The sequence below is a fragment of the Sparus aurata genome, chromosome 11 (assembly GCF_900880675.1).
Source record: "Sparus aurata chromosome 11, fSpaAur1.1, whole genome shotgun sequence".
Lineage (NCBI taxonomy): Eukaryota > Metazoa > Chordata > Actinopteri > Spariformes > Sparidae > Sparus > Sparus aurata.
This window is the reverse complement of record NC_044197.1, coordinates 13,465,411-13,478,052: the sequence shown is the minus strand read 5'-3', so window position 1 is coordinate 13,478,052 and position 12,642 is coordinate 13,465,411. Positions and strand designations below refer to the sequence as shown.

At 44.6% G+C, this 12,642-nt stretch overlaps 1 protein-coding gene across 1 annotated transcript in view; it reads right to left on the bottom strand.

Annotated features, from left to right (window-relative positions):
- trabd2b (TraB domain containing 2B) overlaps nucleotides 1-12,642 on the bottom strand; it is a 68,307-nt gene that overhangs the window by 27,188 nt on the left and 28,477 nt on the right. The window contains exon 3 of the mRNA XM_030432286.1: nucleotides 1,457-1,603. Coding sequence (XP_030288146.1) covers nucleotides 1,457-1,603 — 147 coding nt within the window. The remainder of the gene's footprint in view (nucleotides 1-1,456; nucleotides 1,604-12,642) is intronic.

The following is a 12,642-nucleotide window of genomic DNA, read 5'->3' as shown; positions in this document are numbered from 1 at the left end:
TAATGAGACTCGAGGATCAGTGAGGGAGGTTGACACGGCATAATTGACTCACGAGGAGGGCTTTCAAGTAAATCTGCATGCGAGGGTGGAGAGGGTGGCGCCTACGTATGTGTGCGCACTGTATACTGAACAGCCTTTTTGACAGCTAGCAGAGCTGCCTGTGATGACTGATGAGGAGGCCATCACTGAAGCAGCAGAGGCTATGTTGGGAAACACTAAGTTAGAGGAGGTCGGCCGGTGTATTTACGGCCGAGTCCAGAGCTATTAAAGTGTCAGACTATCAAGTAACTTTGAGGTTGAGAGGAGATTAAGACGGCAATGTGCAGTTTTGTGGAATTGATGTGCGAGCCTAAAAGTTTGAGGCGATGATAGCGTAATGGCAGACAAGTGGGTATGAGTGGGGTGCCAGCTCAAATCGTTGGTCTGACAGATTGGGGGGTTTTGAATACTGATACAAATGTTTTTGGATTAAGGCTGCACGTTGTTGGCATTTTTGTGTGAATATTTTATATATATTAGAAACAAACGAAACCCCCAAAAATCTAAAAGATTCACCTTCACTCCAGATAATTTCATTCTTGGCAGAGAGTAAAGGCCTCTGAAACATTTGGCCCTTAAGTGAATACAGGAGGGGAAAGTAGAATTTTATGTGATACCAACGGTGCAGAGATGTTTTCTGGATGGTCCTTGTGTCAGAGCACATGGAACACTTGGCAAGCGGACTACAAGTTGGATCTTAACGACCAATCATATACTTGTCATGTTTTATGACCAGGAAACCAGCCTCCCTGTTGCAGAATCAGCAACGAATGTTGACGTACGATTTTATAAATTAAAGTCCGTGCGCCATTCATCGTCCGTCGGCGGTTGGTCCTTTTGAACTGATAGAGTGAAGGTGAGTGTATGTGTGAATCATTTGGTATAATCCTACAAAGAACTACAAATTGACAAAACATCCAAACTTTTGGCTCAAAATTTTGAAACACTGGTGCATCGGTGTAAAATTGAGATTAACCTGCTGATTATTGTTACCCCACACCTGCCACAAATGTATGTGTTTGATTGATGATGGGCAAGTTAACGTCGATTGCTTTCACCTTCCTGACACCCAATTTCAACAGGTAGGGGCCATTATTGGGCCAACATAGTGTTGTCTGAATAACTTACTACGTGACATCGTTTGGCTACAATGTAACATAACCCCCTCCTACAAAAAACAGAAGCCTAAATACATTTCTAGCAGTAATTGAGGAAAATATGGCAGAAAATATTAAATATAGAGTTTTCGGCAAAGAGCAGTAATGGCATTTGATCGTTTATATATGATTTAGATGATACTTGTTTATGGTCTTTGTGTTGCCCTTTTTCAAAATCAGCTGTTTTAAATTCACAAGCTGCACAAGTAAACAGTCTGAAAAAGACAACTGGATCATGAGTGACGGGACTTTTGACCGACCTGTGAGGTGTCGTGGTTGAAGATGATGGAGCTGAGGTCTCCACAGTTGTAATGGGTAATGAGGTCTTCCGTGGTGAACGAGCCCTGCAGGCTGCCCGCTCGGACGCCCTCGTGCTGCAGCAGCGTCTGGTTCAAGGCGAACAGCACCTGCAGGGAGGGAGAGACAGACAGACAGACAGACAGACAGACAGGACGGGTGCTTTTAGTTTTTGCATCCACAAACTCATTTCTCTCTGCTCTGCGCTGTGGAGGAATTTGCCATGAAAGGGGAGAAACTGTGCAAGCATGGCCAGTGTTCCTCTTTAAAAAATACTGTATAATGTGACCTTAATATACAATGAAGCCGTTATTCCCGACTGTCGGTGAAGTTTCTTTTGCAGCATTTTATTTCAGGATATTTTCATACACTTTCCATACGGGCTGACTACAGGTGAAAGCAGACCACAAAAGACATGGCAAAACTCCACTGACTTTCCTCTGAAGGAGGCAGAAAACAGGGGAAAAAAGGGCGAGAGAAGGAGAGAGAGAGAGAGAGACCCTTTAAAAAAATAACCCGTCCTTCTCTCTCACCAGGCCTGGGTGCCGTAAATTTACAGCACCCATTAAAATCAAAAGTAAACCCTCTTTAGAGAGAATTTATAGCGTGCAGCCGCCAGCCAGCACAACGACTCCACAGCTGTCCTAGACACCAGGGGTTAACGTCCCTGCTCCCACCCTCTACAATCCCACGCCACTTCTGACTGGCCTGGCAGCCGGGACCAAGTTGTCAATCACCCCTTAGCTCTCTTACATGAACCAGAGGTGTGTTCTACATGGAACCCAGTAAGATAGTTTCAATCTGACTTGATTAGACTCGGCTCATCATATCTTCAAACCACACCGGTCTGATCAGTGCATTACGATCCTAATTACTAAGAAACCTGACTAGAGCTTCGGAAAATACTGCAGGGAGAATGTCAGCATCCGAGCAGCGGGTGATTTGTGGAGCAGCTTAAGACCGATACAGCTGCACAACTGATTGAGCCCGATGTCAAAAGTCTAACTCGTAACTCACGCAATTAAGTAATGTTTTTGCAATCACAAATGCCCATATCGTGCGTATTGAATGTTTCAACTCCAGGTAACCTTTACGCAGGGATAATCACAACCAAAGCTCTAAGCTCAACCTTGTGACTCTCTCCCTTTCTCCTTCTCTCCTTCTCTCTCCCTCTCGGCCTCTCTCTGAGGTCATTGTGTTTGCTAACCAGTCTTGTGGGCGCATTTTGGCTCTAGCCGCACTTGTTTCATAATGCAAAGAGACAACTGATGAGCTAAAGGCATGAATTACTCTCCCATTATCCACTCTTTTCTCGCTTCACTTTCACCTCAGAAGTGTGTCCACCCTCCTCTCAGCTCTCTATCAGCGACTGATCCTGAGCACTTCCTCCTACTGTACAACCAAGAACTGAGTCTGATCTTATTAATTCTTTTCCACGTTTCATCAAGAGGATTTTCTGCTACACTCAGAGATCCAGAAATGGCTCTCGACCATTTCAGTCCTCAGAAAACATGACTTTGAGGCTTTTCTCAACTCGTACCTCAACCCTGAAGCCCCCCTGCTGTCTGAGTAACGACACTTTACCTCATTTCTGTTTCCATCTCTCATGAGATTATTTTATTGCTCTGAATTTGAGGTCATGTGGAGGTGTGATGCTATGTCCAGACAGGCTAATACCTGCCTGGTGGCTAACTAGCCACAGTAGCTAATTCTGCCTCTACAGATGCTGATTCTGTGCCAGTAAGGTGCCACTGCCCCTCATCCTTGACCCACAGGGCTCTTCGCCACGTCTCGAGGGTTTTTCCAAGAGAAACACCAGAGCAGAGCCTGGGCAGAGTCAGGGGGCTGGAGCTGGCAGAGCACACACACCTGCCAGGCTGTTTTGTGACGCTGCCAGCTCCAGTAGTTTCCCTTTACATGGCAAACTGCGCCAGACACGACAGACCGGCGGGTGAGTGCAGGAGAGGATGCCTGGAGAGAAGGGAGGGTGTGTGTGTGTCGTTGGTTGTGTTGTTAAGGGAGTTGTTATTTCAATATTGTCTGTCTCCCGGGAAAAGAACATCTCTGAAGCTGTAACCATGGCGCCTGAGTTTGTGCTGGGCTGAATGAAAGAGCACGTCAATCACTGCAGGAGAGGCTGAGGGGGAGAGGGGAAAAATGCAAACATTCCCTCTGTGTGTCTGTGTGTGTGCGTGCGTGCGTGTTTATGCGTACGTGTGCACGCTCGCATGCATGTGTTGACTGACAGAGTGGGTGTTCTCATGCTGAAGTGGTCCACTCACCCCGACAGACTGGCTCTTTTACAAGCGGGCCTTACAGAGTAACTTACATCGACACGGTTCTCCACACAGTTTACTACTGCAGGTTTTTATTCCTTGTCTCATCTACTACATGCGTGAGAAACTCCCATTGTAATTTAATGAAAGCTTTATAAGAACAAAGCTGGAAGGAGCGGAGCACTCGGATGTTCTTGGAAAACCCGCGATCAAGAGAGCAGCCCTCCAAAAATTCATTAGTGAGCTTTGGAGGGAAAACAAAAAAAAAAAAAGAGGGTAGGGAGCAGGAGTGGGGAGCAACTTTAAAAAAAAAAAAAAGGAAATCAGAGTGATCTTTTATGCTTCAGAAAATGTCATTTATCAACATGTGTCTGCTTTACAGCTATCGACCTTGAAGTGCGTTAAATCCTGGCTGTTTGCTAGCAATAGTGTTAGCTTGTTTGAAGGTTTTACGGGTCTGAAGCGTGAGTAGGTGCCGATGACAAGGTGCTGGAGCCGAGAAGGCTCACTCTTGTCGACTACATCACTCCCCTATTATACCTCCTTAAATCTGAGTCGGAGAATGTGAGTGATGGATCGAGCTAAAGGGCTCCGGGCTGCGATACAACAGAAGGAAGTGTCAAACCGTGGAGGCCAAATACTGAACTCTGGAAAAGAGGGGAACATATAATAACCGGGACTACTTTTTTACTCGACAGCTGTAGGAGTCGGTAAAATGATCTTCGTTAATCGTTAATGAAAGGCGCGCAGCTGTTAATACACAGATCAAGAAAAAAAAAAAAAAAAAACTAACACTGTCACATATCAGTACAGTCTGCCTCGATTCCTTTCCTCCATCATGTTCACTTTCTCCAAGCTTCTCTTCTAATTGCTCCATCCATTACTCATTTCTATCTCTACGTTGTGGTAAAACGATGAGGGGCATATTCAACAATTCTGCAAACTGAAGAGAAAAAAAGAACAAAAGGAAGGGAGGATTAATAGTACAAGGAAGACAGAGAGCAAAGAACAAAAGCCAGAGAGAGTGAAAGTGTGAAAGAATGGTAGAAGGCAAATAAAGTTCTCAATGAGAGTAGCATGTGCTGTGCAGATGGCGATTCTTCTCTGTTTGCAGTGTTTGGGTTAGGTGGTATACACAGTGTGTGGGTACTGGGTATGACGGGCAGTCAGGTGCATGAAAAGCTTGACGTGACTGCTAACATCAGGCAGGAGAACTGAGAGGGTTGTTTAACTCACATATGTCAGTCTTTCTCCTATTTGTGTCAGTACTCCTCTCTCTCTCTTTTAAACAATTATGTATTAGGGCCATTGTAGGTTTTAAAGAAAACACAGAGCCAAGGGAGGGGGGCAATATTCAGAGACGAAACGAACCCATTTGTATGAGATTACAAGGAAATTCTTTGAGAATAAAGATACACATTTCTAGTAAAACACACTGAATTCAAGGGTTTTGTTATTGACCCACACCGTATTGTAACTTGGTAATCAGAATTAGCAACAAGGAAATAATTGTGATTTTACCTCAATTATCAACAATTATAAGCATCCCGAATTTGAAGAATTTGCCTGTTAACAGCGATTTTTGTTCATATCAAATGATGATTTATATCTTATCTTAAAATGTATATCTTTATAATCTCAGGGGATATTTGAGGGGTTTCTTTCTTGTTTGCTGTAAATGTAGGACATAAATCTCAAAGTTTAGAAAATAGTTTCTTCTAAGAGTTTATCTTACCATCCTCCCCCTGAAATGGCCCCAAAATGCTGCTGTCTTTTTCTATGTTTTGCCATATTAATCCTTCCCCTCTTAAATTCTTAATTAGGTGCTCACCAATATGACAGCAATACTGATCACACTGGCTTCCAATGTAGGAAATCCATTTGATTGTTGTACTGCAAACCTTCCTTCGGTTAGTGTACTATTGTTGTAATGAAGCAGCTTCTATTGAAGACCCCTGGCCACATGACTGCGAGTTTTGAGTAACTAAAGTTATTTTCCTCTGTAGACTTCTTCTTTCATTGTACTAGTTTTAGAAACCTTCAACTTTAAAGTTATCCAGTATGTTACAATTAAAAAAGCAAAGATTTGGGAAAGGTTGGAAGAGACTCACAGTCATGCTGGCAGCTCTGTGAGGCTCTAATAATGCACACATTGCACAGTGGTGCTTTGAGCTGAACTCTAATGTTGGCTCGCTGACCTTATCTTCGTGACAGAAAGCACATTTCCTCATTTCTCTGACTAATGGGAAGTGTGGTCTTAATTCTATAAAAAGCAAATGAGACGAAATCGAAGCGATCGGTCAAATACGGTGCTGTGCTTTTGGTCATTTTTGCCATGAATGAAATTATCAGCAATCAGTCCGATGCTTAAAAGCTTTACAGCATCTTTGAAGACAGACCGTCTCTGTGTCTTTATCTCCGGTCATTTAATCAGCCCCTGATAAAGAACACAGTCCAAACAGTTTCAGGGTGGTGCGTTCCCCTCGACCGCTCTCGTCTCCCTGAGAGCCGCTTGTGTTTCATCGCCCGAGAAAGAGAGTAGCTAGACCCCTGACCCGGGACACGCACTGCTGGGTTCCTCCGGGTCGAGCCAGCTTCCACCCCCCCTGGGTTCAGACGACAAGAGGGGATTGGGTTCAGAGCACCCTGGGGTGACTGAAGGGAAGGAGGTGGGGAGTTGAAATAACATCCAGGGCAACCCAAGAATAGGAGAAGTGTGATAGCTCATCCCCGTTCCCCGCAGAGCAAAACCCCAAAAAAGGGTGTGGACCAATTTGTGCGAGTGTACTTTCCCCTTCATGGCCACAGTAGAAAACCATTAAAAAACAACCTCGTGTTCATTTTCTTTCAACTTGTACTGTCTCAGTATGACCTCATGCTTGAACGTACATATAGCAGTGGCATGGGTGTTTTAAAAGCCTTTTGTCTGACCTTTTAGTCCATGCTAGCTCTGAAAAGCACCTTGAATACATTAGGGGGGAAGACGGTGTCACACAAGACCACATCAAAGTTGTCTGGACAGTCTCACATGATAGCTTCGCTGTTGCCTCCAACGGTTTTATCAACAAGATCCTCGAGACTTTCTAAAGGAATCATGTAACCTGTTGAGGGCTTTAAATGCAACACCGCAGCATAAAAATGCCTCCAACGTGACCTCCAACGTCAGAGCGTTGCCAAAGTAGTTTTACAGCCCTTCAGCGCCCTTCTGCATACGTATCGTTTACTCCGTTGAAGGTGAGCAACACTTTCAACTCATCACATCTGGCATCAGCTGCAGCGAGCCAGAGCCTTTGTTTCTTCCAACTCTCTATCCCTCTTAATACCCACAATACACTCTCTCTCTCACACACACACACACATGCGTGCAAACTCACAAACAGAGCCATCCCGTAAGCACACACGTTTATAATTATACACGCCAGATTCCTCTTTGAGCAATACCTGTGTACAAAACACTCACTGTAGGAAATGAAAGAGAAGACATTTCGGATCGTTTCCACCAAATGCAGCTTCATTATTTTAGACTATTGTTTCTCCCTCGCCTCTGCTTCTCTTTCTCTTCCCACCTCTCTCTCTCTCTGTCGTTCTCTGTCTCACTAAGGCCCTCACGCTGCCTGGTCTACCTCCTGTCTCAGCCTAGGAAATCCAGGGATTACCAGAGGAACAATCCCAGTGGCAGAGGCCTGCTGCTCCCAGCTTCCACAGAAAGCCTCCTATTCTTCCCCCTCTTTCTTCCTCAGGTCCTGTCTTATTTCCTCTCTGAGGCAGGGGGTGAGGGTCCAATGATGGGAGATATCCCTCTCTTAGCTCGGAATGGTAAAAGTCTTCTAAACATCCACCCCCTCCTTGTCTTTTGTCTTATCCGCCCTTCCTCTGAGTTCATTCTCTCCACTATCCTCCTCCCTGCCTGCTCTTCTCCACTTGTTTATCTTCATCTTTCCTCCAGTGTAACCAGACCTATAGGCACCCATACAAACACACATACTGTATACAGCCCTCCAGTCCCCAGAGCCTCCTGTCTTTCCTTAATAAGAGTCTCCAGTGAATGGGGGGGTGGGTGTCGCCGCTACACTTGTCCACAAATAAACCCCGCTGTTTGACTTGGCAGCGCTGCTGCTGGGCCAGTCATCCCAGCTTTCCTGTCTGCCCTGAAAACAGAGAAAATAATAAAGTATCACTTGATCCGGAGTAAAAAAGCGCACAGCTGGTCTCTCACCGTGAATGCCCACAAGCAGAGGGTGTGGGGTGTGAAAGAGTGGTGGAAAATTATAGAGGGAAGTTGTGCTAATTTTCGTTTTCTTTCAACATGAAGAGCACGGCTGTGGAAAAAGGAACACGTCTGTGTGTCCATATGTGAGGACAACACTGCAGATCAGGCCATTAAAAGCCCTAATAAAGGTGACAGGTGGAATCTAAATTCCAACTAAAGTACTGAAATATGTGGTAAAACACGATGCTGGATTAAAAATGGAAAATTAAAGGTAGAATATGTAGAAATTGGTCAGTTATTTAATTCATACAAAGAGGCAGCATGTTATCTGGGTAACTGCTAACCGTAGCAGCCGTTAGCTCAGTTATTTCAGTTAGCCATGCAGCTAGCAGTCCAGACTGCAAGCCCAGAGTGGTATTATGGAGTGGTATATGTTGATCTAGAATCTTTTTTTAGCACCTTTAAGCTCGTTGTTTTGGTTTTGTCAGTGACTGCCTGGTCTATTCAGCAGCAAAATAGTCAGATCTTTGTCTTAGGAGTTGGTGGAGACCAAAAAAGAGGATAAAAAAGGAGAGAAAATTGAACTTACATTCATCAAGTGGACAGAAATACTTACAGGCTCCGAACACAGAATGACTCCATCAAAGAACATTTGCTAACCTTTGGTCTGTTTAGATAATTTGCTGCTAACTGCTCACTTGCATCTTTTGTATATTGTATATTTATGTGTTTTTTTTAATGGCATGTTGTGCGTAAGGACAATTTCTGCTGAGTTGGATGAATCAGTCTGATCTAATACAACTCCAAATGTAATGTTAATGTTCTGTTTCTTCCAGATGTTAGCAATAGTTAATTAATCGATCATTTTGGTGACAATGTGACAACATGTTGATGTTGAGTCAGTTTACAACCTGTTGCACTTTCCTCAAGTGGCCCAAAAAATCAATTAATTTAGTTTTGATGTAAATTAAACGAAATTAGATTAAATTTAATATTACTTCCCTTCACTGGTATTCAAAAAGATCTTTTTATATTGCTACTTTTATAATGTGCTTAAAGTGCAGCCTATACTTATGGTATTGGGTTCTATAAAATGATCTCCTTGGAATCTCTCAGAACTGAAGAAAACAGCATGTGTTGGCTTTGTAGGGCTTTATTATTTTTAATGGCCTGATCTGCTTTATTTCAGGACACAGATTCATTTCCTATAGGATCACTGATGTAAATAAACTGCATCTGAGGCGAATGAAATGATCTCACCCGAGATAAAAGGACTTTGTACGCTAGCTCGGGTCACTCCGACCTTATCTCCCTCAAAGCTTATAGACCATCTCTAACATCATGGCCTCCACTAATCCTAACAGATTTCACAGTCCGCATTTTTTTTCCAAGGGAAAACTTTCGTTGAATTCCATCGGATTTAACCGGCTCCCATTATGATGTGTGATGCTATCCAAACCAGATGAGCTGGGTCTTCTCCACGGCATGAGAACGGAGCGGGCAGAAAACAGCCGTGTATGTTTAAAACGCGTCTCCTCGGCCCCAAACCAGGGCCCGACCACTCACCCTTATCTCCCCGAGTCTGCGTTGGTCGGACTAATGGCTTCGGACAGAATAATTCCAAAAGAATGATTTGTCCTTTGTAAAGTCCACATCTGAGGTCCGGCAGAAACACGAGAGGTGCACATAATCTCCTGCACGAACATAAATTGTGTAATGGAGAGAAAAAGAGCGGATCCAGATTGAGAAACAGCAAGTGTCCAAACAGTTTGCTGGTCCAGGTGACTAACTTCATTCTTTTTTTTAAAGAGAGGAATCCTCCCAGAGGTTTTTCCATGTGCGCAAGTCCGGCACGCATGCAGCCTTCAGTCATCGCACGTTGTTCTGATGATATTCAAATGATGTCATGCCAAGTTGAGTCAAACGGGTTTTTCCTCAAATAAATCAGTTCAGGTTTGTGAGTGCACCTAAGCAACTGAATTGTTCTTGTTTGTACTATTTAACAGGCGGATTGAATTTCCTCCTGCAGAGGAGTGGACACTTTAGTAGCACGGTCGGACGAACGCTATAAAAACGTTCATATCAAAGGGATATGATGGAGATGTTTTTATGTATGAGTTAGGATCTGCGTATGTGTTTCAGTGGAGTGTGTGTCGGCAGGGGAGTCGAAGGTGAATGGAAGAGGAAGAGGAGGGAAAGATGAAGTGAGAGACGGCATGAGAAGAAAAAAAAGGAAGAAAGAGAAAAAGTGGGGCGATACAGCGGAGGAAGGGGGGGTAATGTAAAAAGACACATGAGTTGAAAAGAGAGACAAAAATCCCAGATGTTTACAGTTAACCGTGAGATGTAGAGAGACGAGAGGAGGGAGCAGAACTATTGCTCCTCACCTCCTCCTTCTTCTCCTCCTCCTCCTCCTCCTCCTCCTCTAACTGGTCTGGAGCACAGCTGGGCAGCTTCGTCCCCCACCGTCTCCCTATTTCATCCTCCCAAAGCCCCTCCATCCTCAGTCCTGTCCCCATCCCTCCAAAAACAACTCATGCCTCTTCATCTCCCATCATTTTTTCAAACCCCTCAATCACCAGCCTTCCTCCCTTTCCCCACCCAGGTTATGTGTTCCTCAATGACAAATCTCCAGATTATACAGTTCATCAACTTCCATTCATCCTTCTCCCACCCGTCCCTCCCTCGTGCTCTCTCTATTCTTTCATTTGATGGCAGCTCTCCTTCGACCGCTGTCACCGACCTCTGTTTATTTAGCTTTCATGTCCTTCCCTCCTTCCTGTGCTCCACTTGGTACACAGTCGGCATGTGTGCGTCAGCATGCACTTGTAACTCAATGCTTGTGTGCATATGTGCACGCACGTGGGCACTGTTTGTGTTTCCATATGTGTCTGTCTTCACTGCAGACTCTGTCCAAATTGCACAGTGCTCTGACTGTCTAATAGACTGGAGCAGCAGAAGGAGGAGTAGGTGGACCAAACTTCCTCTCCTCTCCTCTTCTCGCCTCTCCTCCCCCCCTCTTCTCCTCATCCCTCCTCTCATCTCCCTCAGTCATGGCTATATTAGGCTCAATGCTGAAGCTAACACGGCGTAATCCCACACAAGCACACCATTTCACGGCAAATCAGCAGGAGAAATGTTCAATTTCATGCGCGCGTATTCGGCCTGCAGAAAAGCAGACAGAGACAAAGCGAGAGTGTAATGTATACCTTACGCCACAAAAGAGACGCAGACTGTGAACAAGCAGTGTGTATGTGTACAGTGTGTGTGCGGGGGTGTTAAATAAGGGCTCTCGAGGGGTCACGCTGCTCTATCATTTTAAAACGTTCTGTCAGCACATCACCGAGGAAAAAGTCCGAATCAACTCCCGGATGAGAGCAGGCTGCCTCAGATGAAGCGTGGAAAGGGACGCGCAAATACACAAATGTGCTCAACCTTTCCAACTATTGCTTACCGAGGTTTGCCAGCACTTAACAACTGTAGGACCACCAGAGAGGAGAGACTTCTGATGTGTTTGACAGATATATAAAAAGTATTTTTAGTTTTGGAAAATGTTTATTGGCTGTACCTTTTTTCTTCCAGCGGTGAAAGGGAGTTTAACCCTCTTCAATGCCACGGTCTGTCCATTGTAATTTTATGAGTGCGTGTGTATAATTTTGTTTGTGCATTCAGTGGAGTGGCCGGACCGAGACATGTTCTTTAGTCGCTGCCAAAAGAGAAGGCATTCACCGACCAGTAACTCCGAAGTTGTTTTTTTCTTACAGATGTCTTCTTATCTGGATCTCCCACCGCAGCTAAAGGAGAATACTGTGCTCGTTATGAGGTTCTTAATTTTATTTTGGGTTGGTACTCGAATAGGTTTACGTGCTCGAATGCACAAAACAATGCATCAGCTTGCGCATACAGTCCAATGCTGCAGCACTGTAATTCCCCTCTGTCTGAGACGCTTTCAACCCCTGTCTCTGTAAGGACCTTCTCGTATTCGCAGTCTGCTATTATTGGTCAGTTCAGACACGCCTCCTTCGTTTTTCTATTTGTTAAACACAGAAAATGTTAAGCGTAAGGGGATTTGCTGGGGCTGTGAAGCTGGATAGCAGTTTAAAACTGCTAAGTAGTGTGCAACTGCACAAAATCTCACAAACCTCCTACTTTCCCTCTGTCTCTGTGTCTCCTCTGTCTCACGCTTTCTGCATGAATGAAAAGCAGATGAAGAGCGGACTAATAGTCAGTCAACAAGGTTTCACGAGCTGGACTGACTCGGGAAATCTCGGTACAATCGGACACTTCTTAATCCGCTTCCACGGTGTCTGATCGCAGGGAGAGATATCGCACACACGCAGACATTCACACACACACACACACACCCAATGCAACTATTCTCTGAGGGGCTGCGGCTTTCACTCCTTCACAGAGGAGTAAAAGCTGCAGCTGGTGATGGGAGACCAAACCCCGAGGAGGAAAATGTAAGAAGAAACACAATGCGACAGCTGTTGGGAGAGGTGTCAGGGAGGAAAGTAAGTGTGTTAAACTGAAAATGAGGTTTTAAAGAAGTGCTATAATAGGAGTTCCTGATGCTATTAAATGTGTTACTTTTCCATAGAATGTATAGGGCACCGGCATGTGAAAGTCAGTTGTTGAAAGTCAGAATTGCCTTCGAATGTCT